Source organism: Choloepus didactylus, chromosome 22 (assembly GCF_015220235.1).
Source record: "Choloepus didactylus isolate mChoDid1 chromosome 22, mChoDid1.pri, whole genome shotgun sequence".
In the NCBI taxonomy this organism is placed as follows: Eukaryota; Metazoa; Chordata; class Mammalia; order Pilosa; family Megalonychidae; genus Choloepus; species Choloepus didactylus.
Window position 1 is genome coordinate 27841752 of NC_051328.1, and position 22417 is coordinate 27864168.

General features: G+C 44.2%; 1 protein-coding gene and 1 long non-coding RNA gene across 3 annotated transcripts; one reads left to right on the forward strand and one right to left on the reverse strand.

Moving 5' to 3' along the window:
- Positions 1 to 343: 343 nt before the first annotated feature.
- MARVELD3 (MARVEL domain containing 3) lies at positions 344 to 13461 on the reverse strand. Of its 2 annotated transcripts, none has more exons than XM_037815782.1 (3): positions 13025 to 13461; positions 10514 to 10641; positions 344 to 1732 (listed from the first exon to the last, which is right to left on the reverse strand). In XM_037815782.1, exons 1-3 carry the CDS (start codon positions 13378 to 13380, stop codon positions 1095 to 1097), a joined length of 1122 nt encoding a protein of 373 aa, XP_037671710.1. In that variant the 5' UTR covers positions 13381 to 13461; the 3' UTR covers positions 344 to 1094. The 2 variants fall into 2 exon arrangements, with proteins under 2 accessions (XP_037671710.1, XP_037671711.1); XM_037815783.1 differs by lacking the exon at positions 344 to 1732 and adding an exon at positions 4660 to 6157.
- Positions 13462 to 13866: 405 nt separating this feature from the next.
- On the forward strand, positions 13867 to 21140 carry LOC119518563. The gene is made up of 3 exons (XR_005213804.1): positions 13867 to 14080; positions 15286 to 15493; positions 21015 to 21140. It is a non-coding gene; the product is annotated as an uncharacterized LOC119518563 (long non-coding RNA).
- The last annotated feature ends 1277 nt before the right edge of the window (positions 21141 to 22417 follow it).

Below are 22417 nucleotides of genomic sequence, written 5' to 3' on the forward strand. Positions count from 1 at the left end.
AAGCAAGAGGATAGTTAAGGGAAAAATACTGCATAATGAGTGTGTTTCTGGTTGCATCTGATATGAACTGATATATTTGAAAGTATAAGAAGAAATTGCTGAAAGAACTTAAAGGTTCGATGTTAGTAATCTCTTACATTTTGGAAACAATTCAGGGTAATGAGAGATTGCTATTTGCCTCTGAAGGTCAATTCTGTAGGGTACTGTGGGACAATATAGGTATTAAAAGCCCTCCAATAAACTTCTGTAGTTTTACTAAATTTAACTGCTTTATCTTTTAAATCAGTTGGATAACACGTTTAAGAAAAGTATGAATTTTATTTCTCACTAATGAAGCCTCGTATTTCAGAAAATGATAAAACACTCAGAAAAGTGAGTTCCACTCGAATGACTTAACCACAAAAAAGACACTGACTTGGAATGACTAGCAAGAAAACATTTTCTCCTGGCCCTAATGCAGAAAACCTTGAGCAGGAACACACATGCTAAAAATCTCTTAATGTATCAGGAACCTAAGCTCCCACCTCTGACAGAGTGGCTCCTTGGACCCATGGCAGTCACAGTTCGTTGCTGTTGCAACCCATAAATGAATGGAAGTTTCTCTCTGGGAGAGTGAGAATGTAATTACTCATTTAGAATTAAATTACAAAACTTTCCACTGGGGCCAAATAGTGGGAAAGTGGCCCGTTTCTTCTGGGATCGTCAATAGTTATGGTAGGTGAGGTATTTCCACACTAGCACTTGCTAACCTCTGATGTGTAGTTAGTTCTCACCTTTCAGAATTTCTCTGGCTAATTGGCTCTTACCATTACCTAATCATTTCTGTAAAGGAAGAGCCATCATATAAAACCATACCCAAACTTCTGATGTTGCCCTTTGTAGCAAGAGATATTTTTTTCAAGCTCTCATCAGTCAGCCAACATAAGATTTATTGATCTCCTTTTACAATAGACAATCACCTAGCTTTGTGTTGGTACCAAAGGGAGCATTTGTAAAATCATGTGTGTAAAAATCATAGTTGTCTAATTTGTGATTTTAAAGGGCCAATCTTTTTGAGAGCAGCAATGAGAACAGCAATTAGGTTCCAGACGATCTCAAAGTGTTCCAGACCATAAGTATTCTGGTGGATCACTGTAATTTCCGTGCTGTTCCCGGCTATCTCTGTAGTGCTTCTGTTCTCGGTAGCTCCGTAGGGCCAACACCACGCTGGCACCATACATAATCACAAGAAGGCAAGCAAAGGTGGCTGCTGCTCCATCAGTGCCTGCCAGCTGGCAGTTCATCCAGGTGAGGCCCTTGCGGGCATATAGCCTCTCTCTCGTTTTGCAAGTGTCCGTGGAATTGATCTGCAAAGCCACATGGAGATAAAGGCCAATGCCTATGCAGTAGCCCACTGCTGCCAGGAGGCTGAAGGCGGCCTCCACGAGGAGCCACTTCCCGGGCAGTTTTGTTAGACTCTTGGCTCCCTGGACCAGAACGCCCATGGTGAGGACACCCAGCCCCAGAGAAACAGCCACACCGCTGTATATCAGGGGTGCCCGGAGGACCGTGTACTGCTGGTCCAGCTGCCGCACCTGCTCCAGCTCAGTGCCCTCAAATGGTGAGTAATAGTTGTTCCCAAAGCCACCGCCGCTGGAAAAGCCGGCACTGAATCCAGCAAGGACAAAGTAGGAGGCCACGATACACATGAGAACCATCCCATTCAATATCACCTCCACTATCTGAACCACACCTAGGAGGAGAGAGATTTGGGATTTAACACTTACAGCACTCACCCAGAAAACTGTCCAGCCCACTACTAAAGAGGTAGCACTGGTGAACTGATTTTAAGGACATGGTCTGATTCAGTATTAACATCCTTGGTGGTTTTTCTTTTTCTTTTTCTTTTTTTTCCTTTTTTAAAAAAAAAAATTCATATGTCAGAAAGATCAAAATGCCGCTTCTGAAAACTGTTTAGCAATCTCTTAAGAAACTAAACATACACTTACCATTTGACCCCACCAGTCACACTCCTGGGCATTTATCCTATAGAAATGAAAACTAGTGTCTGCACAGAAACGTGTACACAAACATTAGTAGTAGCTTTATTTATGGTAACCAAATATTGGATGAACGGTTTAACAAACTAGTATATCCATAACACGGAATACTATGCAGCAACAAAAATGGTGCACGTGACTTGGACGAATTTCAAGGGAATTATGCTGAGTGGGAAAAAAGCTAGTCTCCAAAGGTTACATACTCTATGATTCTGTTTATATAACATTCTTAAAATGACAAAATTTTAGAGATAGGAAGCAGATCAGGTTACCAGAGGATAGGGATGAGGAGGGTGGGGGAGGAGATGAGTGGAGGCTTTAAGAGGGATCCCTGTGGTGATGAAGCAGCTATGTACCTTGATTGTGGTGATTATGTGAATCTACACGTGATAACATTGCACAAAACTCTATACACAGACAAGTAAATGTAAAAGTGGTAATGTCTGAATAAACTGTGGATTCTCCCAATGTCTGTTTCCTGGTGTGATATTTGATATTGCACTATAATTATTCAAGATGTTACCCCTGGGAGAAACAGAGACACACAGGATCTCTCAGTACTTCTTTTGCAACTTCCTGTGAATCTATAAATATTTCAAAATGAAAATTTAAAAAAAAATCAAAATGACACAAGATATAATGTGAGAAATTACTCTTCTGTCCGCATCCACCTTTTTTTTTCACTCCAGTCACTTTCATTAATTTCTAGAATAACTTTCCAGTGTTTCTTTATGCAAATAAAAGCACACACAAATATACATTTTTATCTTTCCTCCATGCTTTTTTACAGAAGAATCCCAGATACACTGTTCTGCATCTTGCTTTTTTCACTTAGTATATCCTACAGGTGTTTCCAGATCAGTTCCCAGAGCATCCACATTCTTTGTAACATGGCCTCTGGCTTCATTGTATGGATGTGTACGGTTTGTTCAACCAGATCCTACTGATGGACACTTGGGAGTTTCTTACATGTGTAAGGAACCCACAAAGGCCACGAGGCAGCAGGAACAAACAGGTGAACTCAATCAGTGTGTTCTTGTCCAATGTCAGCTTTCATTTGTCACTGACAGAGGCCCCGGACTCTTCTTAGCTGAATTCTGGGAGGTCTCTTGCCATTCCTTTGGGGCTCACAGATGAGAATTAAGAACAGCACATGGAGTTCAAGGTCCTGCTCTTTACTGTCTTGTGAACTTGCTTAAGTCATTCAGTCTTTCTAAATCTCAAACACTTTATCTCACAAATGAAGACCATGCCTGCCTTTCTTAACCCACAGGGCTGTGGTGGGGCTCAAATGAAAGCAAGTATATGAAAATGCTTTGAAACTTGTAAAATGTTATACAAACAGATGGTGATGCTACTCAGGGACATTTATAAAATGAAAAGGGATTAGTGACAGATTTCAGAATGGGGACCAACTAATGAAAAGCGTGGTCTTCCAGAAACCAGGAAAACTCTTACACACTAGCCAGTCATATGAACAGGGCAGTTCAGGACAAGCATCTCTAAAGGCAACAGCCATGAGGCTTGCTGATCCCATGAATTCCTGGGAGGTCAATCGGACATAGCAGTCAAGAACTCAGAAAGTTGAGAAGCTACATTCCTCCTACTTAAAACAGCAAATAACATCAGACCAAAACAGCCCATTCTCTGTCCAGGCACTGTAAGCTAACGGACATTCTCTCCCTACAGCCAAGAGGGTGAATTGACCCAGACACTGTTCTAATTCATGTATGGTGATAGTTGTCTCCCCCACCCAAAACTTCTGTCTGCCTTGGTTTTCCCTCTGCATGCATGTTAGCATCTCACTCCTTGAAGGAAAACAGGCATCCCCTACAAGATGTAGAAACCTGAATGTTTTCCTTCTGGGACCGATCCTGCCGAAACAGTTAAGTCACATTCCATGCAGCACGTGTCTGCTTGGCTGAAATGAAATAAATCTAGATCTTGTTAACAACCCCTACTTTTAACAATTGAGAGACACAGTTGTCTTCTGCTAGGTCAGGTGACATTGGGAATGCCGAAGGTAATATGGACACTGAATTTTATCACCAGTGACAGCCAAGGCAGGCCTGATCTGTCCTAGCTATCACTAACAAACAAGTCCAAATATTCCCAAGCATGCTGTTAGTGCAGAAAAATAGAAAAAAAGAAAGAAAAAGGGTGATTGTCGGAGCGAGCAGTTTATTTCTATGGCGGGATGGGACAAGTCTCTGGAAAGCCTACAGAGTGCAGAGGGCTCTGTAGAGGGAAGTGGAAACTAGGAAACAGAAATGAGATTTTTGTTGTAAACAGCTTCTTTCTGGGTGAAGCTGCTTTTGTGGGTGATCATAAATCCTCTGCTTAATTATATATCTACTTCTGCGTTTGCATTGTCAATGTGGTCCTGAAAAATCTGAGACCAAATTTTTTATTTTTTAAAAATAAAATGAATACATATGCAGTCAAACCAAGCATAAAATGAAAAATAAGATTCTCCTTCTCTCCAGAATCTAATACTATTAATATTTATGTATTTATCAAGAAATTTTCTAATCATATGCAAGCATATATATATATGCTTTTCTAACCTAGATGGAACTCAATTTTCAAATGTGTTGTCTGTATTTAAAAGAATAGTATTATAAATGTATTGTAAAGAAAACCATCACCTCCAAATTAAAATATTCTTTAATTTTTATTGGATTCACATAAAGCAAAGAATGTATTCACTTGTACCAAGAATATATTTTAACGTTCCATAAGCTGTATTTTAATGTGCAATAAGAACCCATGAAGTTGGCCGGTCAAAAGTAACAGATCCTTCTGCTGGGAAAGATTTTAATTTCTTTTATTCTGAATGAATCCTGAATTCCTGAAGTTGGGTTTAATTCTTCGTACAATGGCACATTTACAAGAGGTACAAAACACTTGTTGAGCTTTTGAGGCAACTGTAAGGGACTCATAGAATTGTTTCTTTGAAACCCAGTGAATTAATTTGACTCCTTTCCTCGGCCCACGCCTACCTCCAAATTAAAATTTTGCAGGAGTAGCCTCCCCAGAGCCCCCACCCCCTCCATCCAGAGCATAAGGACCTGGAAGGACTGGAGAGTTCAGTGTGGAAAAAAATTCTAGGCTAATTCTGCTGAGGACATCTATGTTTAGAAAAGTTTAGGACAAAATATTGTCTCATGTCTTTGGGTTTTCATGAACTTAGAAGATAAAGTTCTTCAAATTCACTTATCTCCCTGTATTTAATCAAGATGCACTTTTCTGCAGCACTTGCCTTTTTTTCTGTGGGTTTTTGTAATTGTTGCAACTGTCGTTAGTCCCCCAGCCACCGAGGACTCCAGAAACCAGAGCTCACACCAGAGAACACCACTTCCGGAAAATGGAGCTTCACCCACCATACCAAATTTGGCCGGTTATTTTCCCAAGTGCTTGGCAAGTTCCCCAACAAAGTTTTCTTGTGAAAGAGACCAGTTTGGAGTCACTGCCATCACTTCCATTTAGCAGAGCAATTTAAGAAGCCTAAAACTCAAGCATTTCTGCTGGCTTCTCTTTCAGCTGCCTGACTTTCCGGTAACCCTTGAAGGCCAGGACGGCCCCCAGAACGAAGATGCCAATGCCCAGAGCAGCGAAGACCCCTGCGCCGATACCACCCCCATGGAAGGTGCAGCCGAAGCCGCTGTAGCCTTTGCTTTGGTAGAGGGCCTCCCTCTCTCGACACACAGGAGAGTCATAGGCAGCAGAGAGGTAGCGGAAATAGAAATACAAAGCGGGGACGTAGGCACTGGCAATGAGTACGTGCAACAAGCCTTCAATCACCAGCCATAGCGGGCAGTGCCACGGGACCCGCAGGACACCCACGGAGATGAGGAGGCAGCCGAAGGCCATGAGGGCTCCACTATAGGCCATTGCTGCGGTGACCGTGGGCAGCTTTAGCTGGTAGAACTGGATGTCCAGCTGCTGGGCTTTCTCCCCGTCAGCACCATCGAAACCACTGTAAGCCCCTCCGAACTGGTAGTAGTAAATGCCCCCCAGGCTGGTGATGCCTGTGTAGCCCCCCGTGGAAGTATAAGAGACAGAGGTGCAGACCAGGATCAGCAAGTTCAGGAGAACCTCCAGCATCTGGCAGCAGGCTGCAAAAGAAGGGTGTGTTACCTGGTAGGAGATGCTGTTCCGCCCTTGGAGGTTCTTCCAACTTGAAGCTCACAACCCCGTCTCTTTACTCTGTCCCCTTGGTGGCCTGAGCAGTCAAAGCTGCCTCATCAGCATTGGATGAGAGCAGGGAACTGTGGTTTCCAGAAAGTGTGTCAGAAACAATCATGACTGACCGGAGTAACTCTCAACAGAGCAAAGCAGCCTCCCCAGAAGAGGTCCAGGAAGATGGTAGAAGCAAGCAAGCCAGTTAGCAGAAGGAAAGTCTTCCTATATGGAAGGGCAAGCACATGTCCCACTTTCCACCAGAAAACAGAACAAAAGTCCTCTCTTTATATACATATTTTGTGGCTACTTCAATTTGAAAGTAGACTTTTTTCCAAGTTTGAAGAAAATCATAATATAGAGCTTTAAAAACATAATGAAGTTAGAAGAAAGCATGGATGGTATATAATGGAATGTTAACTGTGGTTCGCATGTATTAGGAATATGGGAAAGAAATACAAGCTTTAAAAATTAAGTTAATTAAAACCCAAAATGCTTACTGAATTAAAGAAACATATCTGCTTTATTGTTCTTAGACTTTAACGCAATTAATATGGGTAAACTTCATTTTCTTTGCTCTCCCTAAATAGCACACCTGCTTGAACTGTGATATTTTCAGAGCTGGATTCTCTCAGGGCCCTCAACTTTCTCATACTGGACAAGAAAGGGCTCTAGCTCTTGCACCAAAGCTGAGTACTTTTCTTAAAACCAACTTTATTGAGATATAATTTATACACAATAAAACACACCCACATTAATTATATGGCTGGATGCGTTTTAACAAATGTATATACCCTAGAACATCTGTTCAAGGTCTAGAACAGTCCATCAACCCCAAAATTTCCCTAGTCAATCCCTCACCTTCCTGACAACCACTGATTTGTTCTCTGTCATTATAAATTAGTTTAGGCTTTTATAGCATTTCATATAAATGGAATCATACAGTGTGTACTCTTGTGTTTGGTTTCTTTTGCTCAGTATAATGTACATCTGGGTGCTTTTGAGCTGGAAATGGTACGTGCAGAAGGATCCAGTGTGTGAGCTAACTCTGGACCAAACTGTAAGCATCTCTCTACTCTTAGATAACTAGATTTTTGTGCCTGGTTCCAACTGGTCTATTTGTGAAGCTGTATTACATACATCTACACATTCTCTAATTGAAATGATTCACTCTCATGTATTATCTTTACATTCTACAATTTTCCTCCCAAATGCAAGTAGCTTTATTATTTTCCTTAATTTTGAAAGTAACATGCTTTTTGCAAAAAAAGAAAATATAAAGGTAAATAAATGTAAATAAAAGGGAAACATAATGTGAAAACTGTCTATAATTCAACCATTAAAAACTAACCACTGTGAGCATTATTTATTTCTGGACTTTCCCCCCATAGATTCATAATTTTTATTGTTGTTTGCTTTTAGGTAAGAACAGAGTCCTATTCTGTCTACAATTGTATAGCCTATTTTTTATTTTTACTTAACAGTATAGTGTGAACATTTTCCAGGTCAGTAAAAATACTTCATAATTTTAAAGGATATATAAAATACCACAACGAATTTAAGTAATTCCAGCATAAAGAACACTTAGACTTTCCCAATGTTCTGCTATTTGGCAGAGTTTCTTAATAGAGTCTGGGGAGGACTAGGGCCCACACTTTATTCCTGCTTTGGCTGTAGTAGAAACAGACAGGCATCACTGGACTGGGGGAGATGTTGAGTGGTGTTGGTTTTTTTTAAATAAAGCTCCAAGGCTTTCCTGGTCTTCGATGTACATAGAGGAGCCCTCTCTGCTCCCTTTACAAGGAGCAACTCTCCAAATCAGCAGCCCTCTCTTTTCTAAAAACCAGTAATCCTTTCTAGGTCATTTCTTCCTCTAACTCTGGTTTACTCTTTAATGCTGTTAAGGAGTTAACACTCGCAGCCAGTCGTGGGTTGAAACTGACATAAACTCAGTCCAGATAAGTGCTGGATCAGGGTATTAAATAAGTATTTTTAAAAGGGGGTTTGAGAATGTATATTTTTTAAAAATCACCACCTTCGTCCCTGAACCTTTTCAGCGTGATCACAAGTAAATGCTCTTGGCATTGGGAAGTCTGTTTTACCCCTGCAGACTCTGACGGACAGCCCTCTTAACAACTCCAATCTCAAATTCCTAATCAGGAAACTGCCCCTCAAATCCAAACTTAAAATACTCTTAAAACCTAGCTCACAAGGTTTAGAAGGACGGACAAGCATTACTGACTATGATTACAGCCTTCTTGGGAGAAAAATAAATTAAACTTTCAAAGATGCTTTGTGGGTAGGTTAGAAGCTGAATGCAAATCATTTTTGAGATTAAGAGTCTAAGGGGAGAGGGAAAGAACCAAAAAGAAAAGGAGAAGCTGCTTCACATGCAAACTAGGGGAGGCAGGGAGGTGAGCAGGGAAATGTACCTTCTCACCAGGGAACTTGTAGGGCCTCATCTGTCCTTCCAAATAACAAATGAGCATAACCTATAGACACACAGCACTCCCTGGTGACCTGATGCACACTTTGCGACGTTTATACTAACTGTTGGCTTGCTCTTTATCCTCAGCCCCTAAAGATTATCGTATCTGAGTGGTCTTGCCTATAGAAGTGAATTTGGGGCAGTCTCTTTTGATTAATATATATCCTCAGTGTTCCACTGAACTTCCTAAGAGTTGAATCACGACCCCAAACTTCAGGGTCTCCCTAGGAAGTTAAAGAGGTCCTTAGCTGCCCTCCTACTTTTGCAAGTTTGCTGGAGGAGGAGATGATTTCGCCGATAAGGAAAAGAAGTCACAAAAGATCTACTCTAAGGCTGGGCTAAAATCTTCTGATGACCTTTCTCTAGGTCTTTATTTCCTACTTGAGACAAGTTCCTGGTGTTTAATGATTGTTTCTGTCAAAACAAGGAGGTATTGTAAATTTATATGGGTCTCCAGAGTCCAGAGTTCTTTACAAGCCCTCATTTGTTAGCTTCCCACTGCTGAACCATCCTTTCTCTTGACTCAGAACCTAACATCCAGGCTCAAAGCCAAATAGGCAGAAGCAATCCAGGCTAAATCAAAGTGTGTTTTGGTCCGAAGTCTCAAGCCCTGCCCTCTTCCCTTGGGAAATCAATCACAGAAGAAAAAAATATCTCTGCCAAGAAACCTGTTACCCAGCCCCTGGTTTACTCCTGTTGTTTTAAATCAGAAAAGGAGAAAGGTCAAGTAAGAAAACCATTTCAGGCTTTTCAGTCAGATTGTGTTCCAATTTCAGCTCTCCCACATACCAGCTGTGTGACTTTGGGTAACTTACTGTACTTCTCTGAGCCTCAGGAGTTGTGAGAATGAAAGGCAATGAGGTGGTACCAGCTTATCTTAAGGAAAGGAGAAGGAGGATCCTTGTACCTTGTACCTTGCCTAGAGCCCTTTAATGAAAGTTCCTTATAAATCTTATAATCACCTATATCATTGTAATCAGACTAAGACACATTTTCAGGTATGAGCTTCATGATTTCTCTCCCTTAGGGCTGGGGTGTTTTCACTTTTAGTCATTGGTAGTTTAGGAAGTTTCTTACCAAATCATGTAAGCCTAAAGGCTCAGCCTGACAAACCAGATTTTCTTCATTGCTGGCCAGGCTGGACCGGTGCTAGGATGGGAATTTGATAATATGTGGAGTTGACACATATTATAAATACAGTGGTTTTCAAGCTGCAGGTCAGGATAAGCGGTTTGTGTGTGCGTTTGTTTTTAAGGAAACAACATAGATGAGAAAATACCAGGGCACTTGGTATGCAATAGGGTAAGAATTGTATCGTGACGTTCTGTTTCAGTGTGTATGTGTATTCTTAGTCTTATATACTGTATATGTAAAAAATATTTCCTATCTGACCGAGTATGTGGGCATCAGATCTCCAAGGAGACCGTCTGATCCTGTCCATGTGGCTTGACCAGCTGCTCCCCCCAGGTGATTTTCCGTCTCTTCCCCACCTTGCCAGACTCCTCCTCTGACAGCTGGCAGCTCACAGCTAGCAGCACAGGCCACTGCAGTTCTACCCGGAGCCTGACAGTTGCTGCAGGGCTGCTGCTTGCCTTGCCAGTCCCCCGGGGACGTTTGGGGAAAAGCATGGGAAATCTAGCAGCACTTTTCAGACCGTCCTACCCTTTTATAGAAAATGAAAACCTTGTGCAGGTATGGAAACTAAAATGCTAGGAACCAAAGCATTTCTGCTTCCCTAACTGAGACCACCCCTTCCAGAACCACAGCCACAGTAAATGGTCACACCGCCTGCAAAATTGCTCACCTCTCCCAGTGCACAAATATCTGCATTTATGACATTCCAGGAGTCCTTCAGCCTCTGACTGGTAATATTCCACTTCCTCCTGTGTAGGCCTGGGGTTTGAAGGCAGATATCTCCCAGAAGCAGGTTCGCTATAACCCCAAAACAAACAAGGCCATTAGGGAGCTTAAAATTCAATGGTGTGTTCAGTATTAGAACCCCTGGCTCCTCATGCTGGGCCCAAACATGAAGGAATAGGCAGAACAGAAATAAAATTTGCCCCAGTGTTTGATACTTGAGAGAGACTTCTCTGGTTTAGCAACCCCATACAGGACATCCAAACACTTGACCAAGCTCTGCTAACCAACAGCCTGCTGTATGCCTGTAATCCCATAAGCCTGGGAAACAGCCTTTGGTGCTGGTCTGTCAGCTAGCGGGAGCTATCTAACCAGGTGGCTGTGAGCAGCATTCTTTGCTAGCTTGAGTTCTTGGTTCAGCATGGACCAGACTGCTTCAAAATTAGTTTGCATTCAGGAGATGGACACCCAAGCCAGCATTCTCTTTCCTCGTTACGTTGGAAAGAGCTGAATCAGCAATAATTCTTTAGGCATATATGGGTGGCACAGATAGCTTCTGACATCTTTATATCATCTCTTCCTCTCCACCTGCCAGCCATAGCATTTTTTGTCCCATCTCCCCTCTTCCCCACCCCCTCTGCCCCTGCATTATCCAGTATATTCTGGCTTTGCTTAGGATTCTATGTGGGCTGCATTTCCACTTGCTGGGCTCCAGGGATCTTTCTGAAACATAGATCTCATCATGTCTCTCTTATGTTTGAAATCCTCTTGGGCCCACGGATGAAGTCCAAACTTTCAGCATGGCACAGGAGGCCCTTGTCCCTCTCACCACATTCACAACTTCCCACTCAAAGACCCAGCCACAGCAAACTATCCCCATGCTCTCCCACACCTCTGCATCATTGTAGAAGCTACCCCTCTGCTTGGAACACCTGTCATCTTTTGCTCCCAGCCTCACCCCTTCTTACTCCTTTTCCAGAACCCAGTTTGAGGTGATCTCTGGGAAACTTTCCTGAACCCACTTCTGTTTTCTCTGAACCCACGTTTCCCCTGCAACTGGCCCGTTTATTCAACAGCCTCCTAAACCAGACAGTGAAACTGGTGAGGGTAGATCTCTGTAGTCCCCGCCCCAAGGGCCAGTCCATTAAACTTGCCATATGGAGGAAAGATGGAAATAAATTGCCCATTAGTTCCAAACCACCAACTGGCTGTGAGCAAATGAAGCAAAATATTTTCTTCACTTGCTTTGGTGGGGTGGGGGAGGTGTAGAACTGGGTCTCCTGTTTTTAAAGAAACCTAAAAATATACCTCTGTTTCAATGCAAGTGGCTTTAGTTGGGAAACAATAACCAGTGTCTGTGACTGTATCTGGGTGCACCCTTTGTCATGCTAGTTGGTTTCAGATAATGCAACATAAACTCAGGATAGCTTTCCCGCTGTGTGGACACAACAGGCAGAGAGACTTGGCTTAGCCCTCCAAGTCCCACAGTAGAGAGGAGCCTGACAGAAGGTGGGCATCACCCCAGTCTGTCTCCTTGTTAGACTAAACTCCGAGCAGGCAGGGGCAATACCCCAGTTCACAGTGCCTGGCACATAATCTGGACATTCGATAAGGTTTGTGGAATTGGGTCAAATGTTTGATGGGAAAGAGAACAATTCCTAGGAGGGGTGGTGGAGACTCGGTTGTCTCTCCTCCCCCTTCCATCCCCATCCTCTCCTAGCACAAAGCCTTCCAGAAGAACACGAGGCTTTCACCTGACAAGGGTTTATGGGAATTCTCTGTTCTCTACAAGGCAGGGATGGCCAAGTTTGTTCATTCAAGAGGTGGGGGTAGCTAACAATCATGGGATTTGAATGAGGCTGCCCAGAAAGACCTCACTGACCAAAGAGAAAAAAAAATCTCTGTCCTTCAGCTGGGAGTTCTGCCTCTTTAAAGATGTGGATTCTCCCAGTTGTCTGTTTTTGAAATGCATATACCCCCAAGGAGGGGTAACGCATTAAACTATTAGCCCTTCATTGGCTGACTGTATCAGGCCCCAGCCACCAGGGAACTGGACTTTGAAAGTCGGGGAAGGCTGATTTGGGGACACAGGACAAGGGGCAGTCTTGCGAGCAAGTGGGTGTGTGGCGGGGGTGCAGGGAGGAGCCGCAGGATAACCCCACCTCCCTAGTCTCCTTCCCTCTCCTTCCCTTCCCTGAAGACTTCTCCTCCTTACCTGATACCCCGACCCTGCCCCTGCTAAAAGGGGTCGTTTCTGCCTTGCCAATTGGGTTCGGGTTAAGAAGTGGGGCGCGGTAAGGTTCTCCTCCCTCCCAGGTCACCTCCGAGAGCGCGAAAGGGAGGAACCGCACCGTCTTGCTTTAACCCAGCTTCCGCCCGGACACGCAGCCGGGGGAAGGGGGCGGGGGTGACCTCTGACCCAGCCTTCCCCGGGCGGTCCCACCTCACCTCACCTCACCTTCCCAGTCCCCGGCGCGCGAAGCCCTCCTTCCTCTGGGGCGGCGGCTCGGGGGTTTCCCGCTGCGAGGGCCAGGGGGCGGGGGCCGCGTCCCGGGTGGGCCCCCGAGGTCCGTCCCGCGGCCGGCGCGGGCGGGACTCTTCCCAAACTCTTCGCTCCTCCGGGCGATGGCTCCCGCCCCTGTGTCTGTCCCGGCGGGGGTCTCGGTCCCTCCCCCAATCCCGGTCCGCTCGCCGGTCCCCGGGTCTGTCCCGCTGTCGCTCGGGGTAGCGGTCTCGGTCCGAACGGGGCTGCCGGTCCGGGTCCCGCTCTCGCGGACGGGCCCGGGCCTCGCGCGTCCCCGACGGCTCTCCCATGGCCCGGCTCCGCGTCTCCGCCCGGGAGTGACCCGAGGGCAACAACCTCCCACAGGTTTCCCGGGCAGGTGGCCCAGCCCAGTGGTGGGGCGGGGCGGGAAATGCACCTGCGCGCATGCGCGCTAGCCCTCCCGGGTCCCGGACAGAGCGCACCTGAGCGCCCGCGCCGGCAGGGGGCGCAGCTGTGCGCGGCCGGGCCCCGCGGGGCTGAGCGCGGCGTTTCCAGGTCCCTGCGGGAGGCTGTGAGTGTGTCGGGGGAAGAGAGGGGTGAGGAGAGGTGTGGGGGGCGGGGGGCGGGAACGGGGAGCAAGTTACTGCTGTAAACCCCGGGGAAAGGACAGCCGTCCGTCGAGCCCGGTCTGTTCTGAAGTAGCCCCTTGGTGACCCCCCAAAGCGGGCGGCCCTAGGGAAGCGAGCGGCCCTAGGGAAGCGAGCTCTGGCCACCTCAGTGGCTTAACTTATTCAGCATCTTGGGTTTGCTTTCCCAGCGCGTACCATCCACTCACGCACCCACCCATCCACCCACCCATTCACCGTCCTTCCGTCCCTCCATCCCTCCCTCTTTCCCTCAGCTGCTGTCCTTTACAGTGACTCTCGTAGGGCGGCTTGAGGCCAGTTCATCTATTGCAATAGTCCCAGACTTAGAAGACGTTTCTTTTGAGACGAGAATAACAGAAATGGCAGCTTTTTATTTTACCAAGTAAGGATGATTAAAAACCCATGAAAATGTGTTGATTCTGTCAACAAATGTTTGAGCACCTCCCGTCTGTAGAGGGCGCAGGAAATACCGTGGTCAACTACGAGTCTGATGCTTCCTTTCTCGTGTGTGTGTGGGACAAGGGGCAACAGGCAATAAACAAAAAAGACAATGTCTACAATTTAATCAGGGGAAGGCAGGATTCTTTATATTGATCTAATAACACGACATTTGAGTTGAGACCTGAATGATGAAGCGGCTTTGAGGATGGCCGAGAGAGTGTTCCAGAAAGAGAAGATTCTCAGAGCAATGGTATAACATTGAAGGATTTTGAGCAGAAAAGTTACTTGATCTGATTTTAAATTTTAAAACATCATTCTGGTTTCTGTGAGAGAGTTAGAAGTAAGAGAAGAGTGAGGAAGCTACTGATGCAATCCAGGAGCGGGGTGATGGTGTCTGTGGAGAGGTGGATGGATCCAGGCTGCAGTTTGGAGGAAGAATTTACAGGATGGATTGGATGTGAGGAAGTGACTGGGTGGATGATGATACTGTTTTCTGAGATGGGGAAGACCAGAGAAAACCAGGTTTGGGGGAAAATTCAAGAATTCCATTGTGGACATGTTAAATTTATGATAGCTATGATTCATCCAAAGATAGGTGTCTGGTTGTAGTTGGGTATGTGAATCTGGAGCCTGGGGAGGGGGCTGGCTGGGAGATACAGGCCATGGGAATAAAGAAGTTCACCTAAAGAGGGAGAAGAAGAAAGCCTTGGACAGAGCCCCAAGGAACTTGAACATTAGAGCTAAGATGCAAGGGGATTAAGAAAAGTGATCGATAAGGTAGGAGTGTGGGGGGGCATCAGGCCTTTAGAATCTGTCAGGACCCGTGTGCCCAGACTTCAATCCCCATCTCACAGAAGCAACCCCAGCCTTTTTTCCACGAGTGGAGAGGATGGGGCCAAATCCTAAATCCTTCTGGAAATATTTATTGAGTAAGGCCCTGTTCTGAGCTATGGCTAGTACAGGGCCATGTTAGACAGGATGATGACCCTTTAAAACTGTCTCCATCCTAATCCCTGGAACCTGCGAATATGTTACCCTACATGGCAAAAAGGGTTTTGCAGGTGTGATTGATTTAAGGATCTTGAAATGGGGAGATTATGCTGCATTATCCAGGTGGGCACAATGTAATTGCAAAGGTCTTTATAGGTGGAAGGCAGGACGTTCACAGAAGGAGATGTGAAGACAGAAGCAGAGATCAGATCGATGCACCCACAAGCCAGGGAATTCAGGCAGTCTCTAGAAGCTGGAAAAGACAAGGAATGGATTCTCTCCTAGAGCCTCCAGGAGGAAAGCAGCTCTGCCGATACCTTGATTAGCCCCATAAGACCCATTTCGGACTTCTGATCTGCAGAATGTAAGATAATAAATTTGTATTGTTTTCAGGCAGTAAATTTGTGGTGATCTGTTACAGCAACAATAGGAAACTAATACAAGGAGACGTGGCAAATAAACTAGAATAAGTAAACACAGGATATTTGTGAAGTGACCCAAGCCTTTCCTCTCTTAGCCCTCCCTTTTGGGCCACTGGAACACTCTTTCTGAGTAGACAACTCCCTACACCAGCTGGTCTTTTTGTTTGGTTTGTTATCTTTACCTTGATACACTAATTATTATCATTTTGCCACCTTTGTTCTACCTCTCTCTATATAGACATAAGCATTGTCTGATGTAACATCTGAGTATAAGTTCCAGACACATCACTGTTTGCCCCTAGATACTTTGGTGCATATCTGCAAAGAACAACATTCTCCTCCTACATAACCACATTGTAATGATCACAGTGCAGACATTTAGCTTTGCTATATTGTCTAATATATACTCTATATCCAAATTTTCTCTGTTGTCTCAACAATGTCCTTTATGTCTCCCCCACTTTGGATCCAGGATTCAATCAAGGATTATTCATGGTATATATCTGTGATTGAAAGGTCTCTTTAGTCTCCTTTAAATCTCCTTTAATCTATAACAGTTTCCCAGCCTTTTTTTTTTTTTTTTTTTCATTCAAATCGTTGACACTTTGGAAGAGTCTAGTCCAATTATCTTTTTCAGACCATCCTTCAATTTGAATTTGTTTGTTTATTCATGATTAAATTTAGGTTGAACATTTCTGGCAAGAATATAAAAATAGGTGATGTTATGTCCCTAAGATATCAATTTGCTCCATAATTGGTGATGTGAAATTTGATCACTTGATTAAGACAATGTCTGTTAGATTCTCTATAGTAAAGTAACTTTTTCCCCTTTGGATTTAATAAGTTTAAGACTATTTAGAAACAGTTGTTACAATGGTGGTTACAAAGTTGTGGTTTTCGAATTCTATCAGTCCTTCTCTGTTAAATTATTGTCATTCTTCTATAAAGAAGAGCTCCCCACCACCACCACCCACCCACACACTTCAAAAAGTGTCTGTTATGATGACCCTGCAAAAGCAGGATCCAAATTTTGGTTCTGATGTCAAGAATGATGATGTCACACATGCCCAAAGAGGATATGAAATGTTTATTGCTCACATAGTGATGCTCTCTGGGGACAGCAGGAAAGGCCCCTGTGGTGGTTTGAAGCTGTGTGTACCCCCAGAAAAACATGTTCTTAAATCTAATCCATCCCTGTGGGTGTGTACCCATTGTAAGTAGGACCTTCTGATGAGGTTACTTCAGTTGAGGTGTGTCCCTCCTCAACGAGGTCTTAATCCTATTACTGGGGTCCTTTATAAGAGAATGAAATTCAGACACAGAGAGAAAACCATGGAAGCAAGAAGCTGGAAGCAACAAGCTGAAATCAAGGGAGAGACCAGCAGATGCCCTGCCATGGGCCTTGCCACATGACAGAGGAGCCCAGGATCACTGGCAGCTGGTCTTTGAGAGGAAAGCATCGCCTCGATGATGCCTTGATTTGGACATTTTCCAGGCCTGAACTGTGAGCGAATATATTCCCATTGTTAAGTTGAACCATTTTATGGTATTTGCTTGGAGCAGCCTAGGAAAGTAAAACAGCTCCCAAGTAGGTACAAAAATGGCTTGAGAGAGCAGGAGGGGGTGACTGGCTTTGGGTTTTATTGTGGTTAAGGGATGAGTATGGGGTGAAGGTTCTTGCATGAGAACTGGGGCTTGTGTGGTTTGAACTTTCTGCCAGCACCAGGGGAAGGAGTAGCTGGGCTTTCTTATGAGCTTGTCCAGATGTGGGCTGAAGGGTAAAGGGGAGTGGTGGGGCTTGAAAACTGCCAGTTCAACACCAAAAATGGAGTCATACTCTTTATTACAGTATCACTATAGACTAATTAATATTTTTCCTAGCAGTGTGCTATTTATTAATGTTATTATTCTTTTTGATACTAAAATTGCCCAAATTTGGCTAAGGGAAATCTTGTCAAGCTGCCTCCTGTGTACATTTGACATCTAGAGAAATACCCTGACATGCCCATCAGTTGTTGTGGCTTCATCTTGTCCCTGAACTGCTTTCCCTTCTAGCTTTAACCTGCCTCTCCCTTGAAGATCCCACTTCCCCTTCATGCCCTCTCAAGTGGAGAATGCTCATTCTTAAACCCACTTAGGATCGTTCTGTTAGCTTCCAAATTCAGAGCAATCCTCCTTTCCTTGCACAGAACTTTGTCTTTTCTGTCAAGGCTTGTTGTAGTTAGGTTGTAAGTTTGGCTGGGTGGGCAAGTGGGTCAACATAAAAGTGCCTTTAATGAGACAGAAAGTTATTTTTCTCTTGGAAAAGTCCAGGCTGATCTGATTAGGAAGACTCCAAGGAGGTGTTTGCTGGAGGTTTCTAAGAGCAAAATGCCCTCTTTCTTTTTGGGAGCTACCAGAAAAGAAGCCCTCTTTTGCTCTGGGTGGTGCAAGATAAGAGTGCTGCAGCCATGCAGACACTGTCACTGCCACGGGGTACCCAGTCTGAGACTAGAGCTGGCACACAGAAGCAGTCAGGGCTGAGAGAGCCACAGAGAAGAGTTGGAGACCTAGCGATGCTGTGAATCTCAGGATCAGACTGTGCCTGAGGTCAGCCATCACTGGGTTTTCGGGTCTGGGAGCCTGATCCCAAAACAAATTGTACCACAAAATCAGTCCCACTATGAGGCAAGGGGACTAGCCTTTTGTACCATGTCAGTCAGTCATGGGCTGAGGCCTGTCCTGAGTAGGGGTTGGGGGGTTAGTGTTTCCAGTCAAGCTGGCCCCTTGTTGGGTGGAGGGTGGTTCTCCAGAGAAGAGGTAGCTGTGAATTGTCATCAGTCAACATGATGGCAGCTGGGGGATGGGTGCACCTGCAGGTAAAGGAGATCTAGCTCTCCTTCAACAAATCATCATTGTAATGATTTCCTTGTGAATCATTCTACATTTATGTAAATACAAGCAAAACAAATTTATTATACCCTGTGCCGGTTTGTATATTTATGTCCCCCAGAAAAGGCCATATTCTTTAATGCATTCTTGTGGGGGCAGAAGTATTAGTGTGGATTGGGTTGGAACCTATTGGTTCAGTGTCCCTGGAGATATACTCACCCAACTGTAGGTGATAACTCTGATTAGATAATTTCCATGGAGGTGTGGTCCCACCCATTCAGCATGGGCCTTGTTTAGTTTACTGGAGCACTATATGAGGTCAGACAGAAGGAGCTCAGAGCTAGCTGGAGCTGAGACAGACATTTTGAAGATGGCCTTTGGAAGCTGATGCAGACATTTTGGAGAATGCCATTTTGAAATGCAACCTGGGAGTAAGCAGATGTCAGCCACATGCCTTCCCAGCTAACAGAGGTTTTCCGGATGCCAATGGCCTTTCTCCAGCGAAGGTACTCTACTGTTGATGGACACATTATGGCCTTAAGACTGTAACTGTGTAACCAAATAACCCCCCTTTTATAAAAGCCAATCCATTTCTGGTGTTTTGCATTCCGGCAGCATTAGCAAACTAGAACACACCCCCCACTCTGAAACTCCCATACTTCATGTAAAAGGTAGCACAGTATACTCTGTTCTATACCTTGCTCCTTTCACTTAATTTAGCTTGGACATCTTTCCATGTCCATAAAAAGTATCTCCATTTCTTTTCTTCAAGCTGCATAGTGCTCCATTGCATGGATGTATCAGAATTTATTTAATTAGTACTCTCCTGATGAATATTTAAGTTATTTCCAATCTTCTGCTACTACAAACAAACTGCACAGGCAATCTTGCACATAGTGTCATTTTGCATGCTTACTCTTACACCTGTGGGATAAATTCCCAAAAGTTGACTATCTAGGTCAAAGAGATATACATTTACAATTTCAATACCAAATTGTCCTCCACAGGAATATATGTTTATATTCCCATCTGTTTAAACAGTGCCTGTTTCGCCATAAGCTCACCAGTTGTGTGTGTTATCAAACTTTTGGGTTTTTGCTTTAAAATATTTCAAGAACTGTGCTGGTTTGGATGTATTATGTCCCCCCAAACACCAAGTTCTTTGATGTAATCTTGTGGGGGCAGGTGTTTTAGTGTAGATTGGGTTGGGATCCTTTGTTTCCATAGAGATGTGACTCAATCAACTGTGGGTGAAACATTTGATTGAATTATTTCTGTGGAGATATGGACCCCGCCCATTCACGGTGGGTCTTGATTTAATCACTGGAGTCCTATAAAAAGAGCTCACAAACAAAAGGACCTCAGAGTAGCTGTGAGTGACATTTTGGAAAATAACTGAGAGAGACATTTTGGAGATGGCCATTGAAAGCAGACTTATGCTAGCCCAGAGTTTGCTCCGGAGAAGCTAAGAGAGGACAAAATGCCCCAGGAGCAACATTTTGAAGAACGCACAGGAGCTGAGAGAGGAGCTGGAACATGATCCAAGATCAGCAGATATCAGCCATGTGACTTCCCAGCTAACAGAGGTTTTCCAGACACCACTGGCCATCCTTCAGTGAAGGTAGTCTATTGTAGATTCCTTAGTTTAGACACTTTTATGGCCTTAAGACTGTAACTTTGTAACCAAATAAACCCCTTTTAGAAGCCAATCCATTTCTGGTGTTTTGCAAAATGGCAGCATTAGCAAACTGGAACAAGAACCTTCTTTTATGATTATAAAAATAACATATGCCTGTTTCAGTTTGCTAAAGCTGATGAAATGCAATATATCAGAAATGGACTGGCTTTTAACAATGGGGATTTATTAGTTTATGAGTTTACAATTCTAAGGCAATGAAAATGTCCAAATTAAGGCATCAGCAAGACAGTGCCTTCTCTGAAGACTGGTTACCTGCAAGCTTGGGCTCCTCTGTCAGATAGCGAGGCACATGGCGACATCTGCTGGTCCTTCTGTCCTGGTTTCGTTGCTTCCAGCTTCTGGCTTCTGTGGCTTCCTCTCTCAGCTTCTGTGGGTGTGTCCTTGAGTCTTAGCTTCTCTGGGGCTTTTTCCATGAGCATCTCTTAATTTCATCTCTCAGCTTCTGTATGTGTTTTATCCTCTTATAAAGGACTCAAGTAAGAGGATTAAGACCCACCTCACTTTGAACGGGGTGGATCACATCGCAATTGAAATCACTTAATCAAAAAGTTCCACCCCACAATAGGTCTGCACCCACAGGAATGGGTTAACCCAAGAACATACTTTTCTGGGGTCCATAAAGCCTCCAAATCATCACAATGCCTAATGTAGAACATTTGAAAAGTATAGCTTTTAAACTTGTTATGTTTTGCCTATGTTTAAACATTTAAGAAAAATAAATTTTATCTACGTTGTCTAAGGGTATTTTCCCCTTGATTGCCTAGAAGTTTGTTTACAAGTAATCAAAATGCTTAAAGTACCAAAACTTAAAGAAATATGTTATGGGTTGAATTTTGTCCCCCAAAAAGATATATTGATGTCCTAACCCTCGGTACCTCCGAACGTTGTTGCAGATGGAATTGGTTAAATACAGATGAGGTCTGGAGAAGGGTGGCCCCTAATCCAATATGACAGATGCCCTTCTAAGAGGAGGAGAGACAGACACCAAGGACAATGCCATGCAAAGATGGAGACAGGAAAGAAGGCCATGTGGCAGGAATTAGACTGCTGCATCCACAAGCCAAGAAATTCCACGGTTGCTGGCAAACACCATATGCTGGAAGAGGCCAGAAAGGACTCTCTCCTATAGGTTTCAGAGGCAGCATGGCCATGTTGACCTCTTGATTTCAGACTTCCGGCCTCCAGAACTGCAAGACAATAAATTTCTGTTGTTTTAAGCCACCCAGTTTGTGGTACTTTATTATGGCAGCCCGAGGAAACTAATATAGAATGCAAAATATACATATATTTAAAGTAAACAGAGTGTTCCTAGAGTCTCGTGTCTCAGGGACCCTCTCCATGGTTCCCCATGAATGTCTGGGGTGCACTGTGGCGGGACAGACCTCCAGGACCTCTTCATTCCTGCCGCCCGTCTACTGAGAACATGAGAGCAGCAAGTTCCTGCCTCAGGGCCTTCGTTCTCATTGTTCCCTACACCTGGAGCACAGCTCTTTCCTTGCTTCACCTGGAGAGCTCTGCCCAAATAGCACCACACCACGGAGGTCTTTCTGAACAGTTTATGCTTCAATGGTGTTTCAGTGGCTGGGAGCAAGGGATGGAAGGATGAATAACATGACATTTTTAGGGCAGTGACACTACTCTGATACTCCAGTGGCAGATCCATGACATTATGCATTGTCAAAACCCAAAGAACTGTACTTCATAAAGAGTGAACCCTAATGTCTACTAATAAGGTGTCAATATTGTTCATCAACTGTAGCAAATGTTTTGCTCTAATGCAGGACTTACTAGTAAGGAAACTTTGTGTGGGAATGCATATGGGAACTCTGTACTTTCTGTGCAATTTTTCTGTAAACCTAAAACTGCTCTAAAAATAAGTTTATTTAAAAATAAGAAAGGCTTCAGCAATATTTCCAGGCCCACATGTTCTTCCAGAACCTAGCTACTCCCCCATCAAGAGAGGAATCTATGCCCCTACCCTGTGAACCTGAGTGGGCCTTTGTGAGTACCTTAACAAATAGAATCAGGACTGGCTGCAGAAATTGCAGGCTCAGAAGAACATGAAAATGTGGGATCCTGTTAAAAAATTATTACGAATTTCAAGACAGTGACAGCAAAACATTAAACAAATTTCAGGGCCCTTCTAAGTGTGGGCCCCTGTAAACCTCAGAGTTTGTTGTACCTATGAAGCCAGCTCTGACTAGAATGCAGTGGAAGACACTGGGTGACTTCCGAGACTCATCACAAAAGGAGATACAGCCTCTGCCTGACTCTCAGGGTGCTCCACTTGGAATTT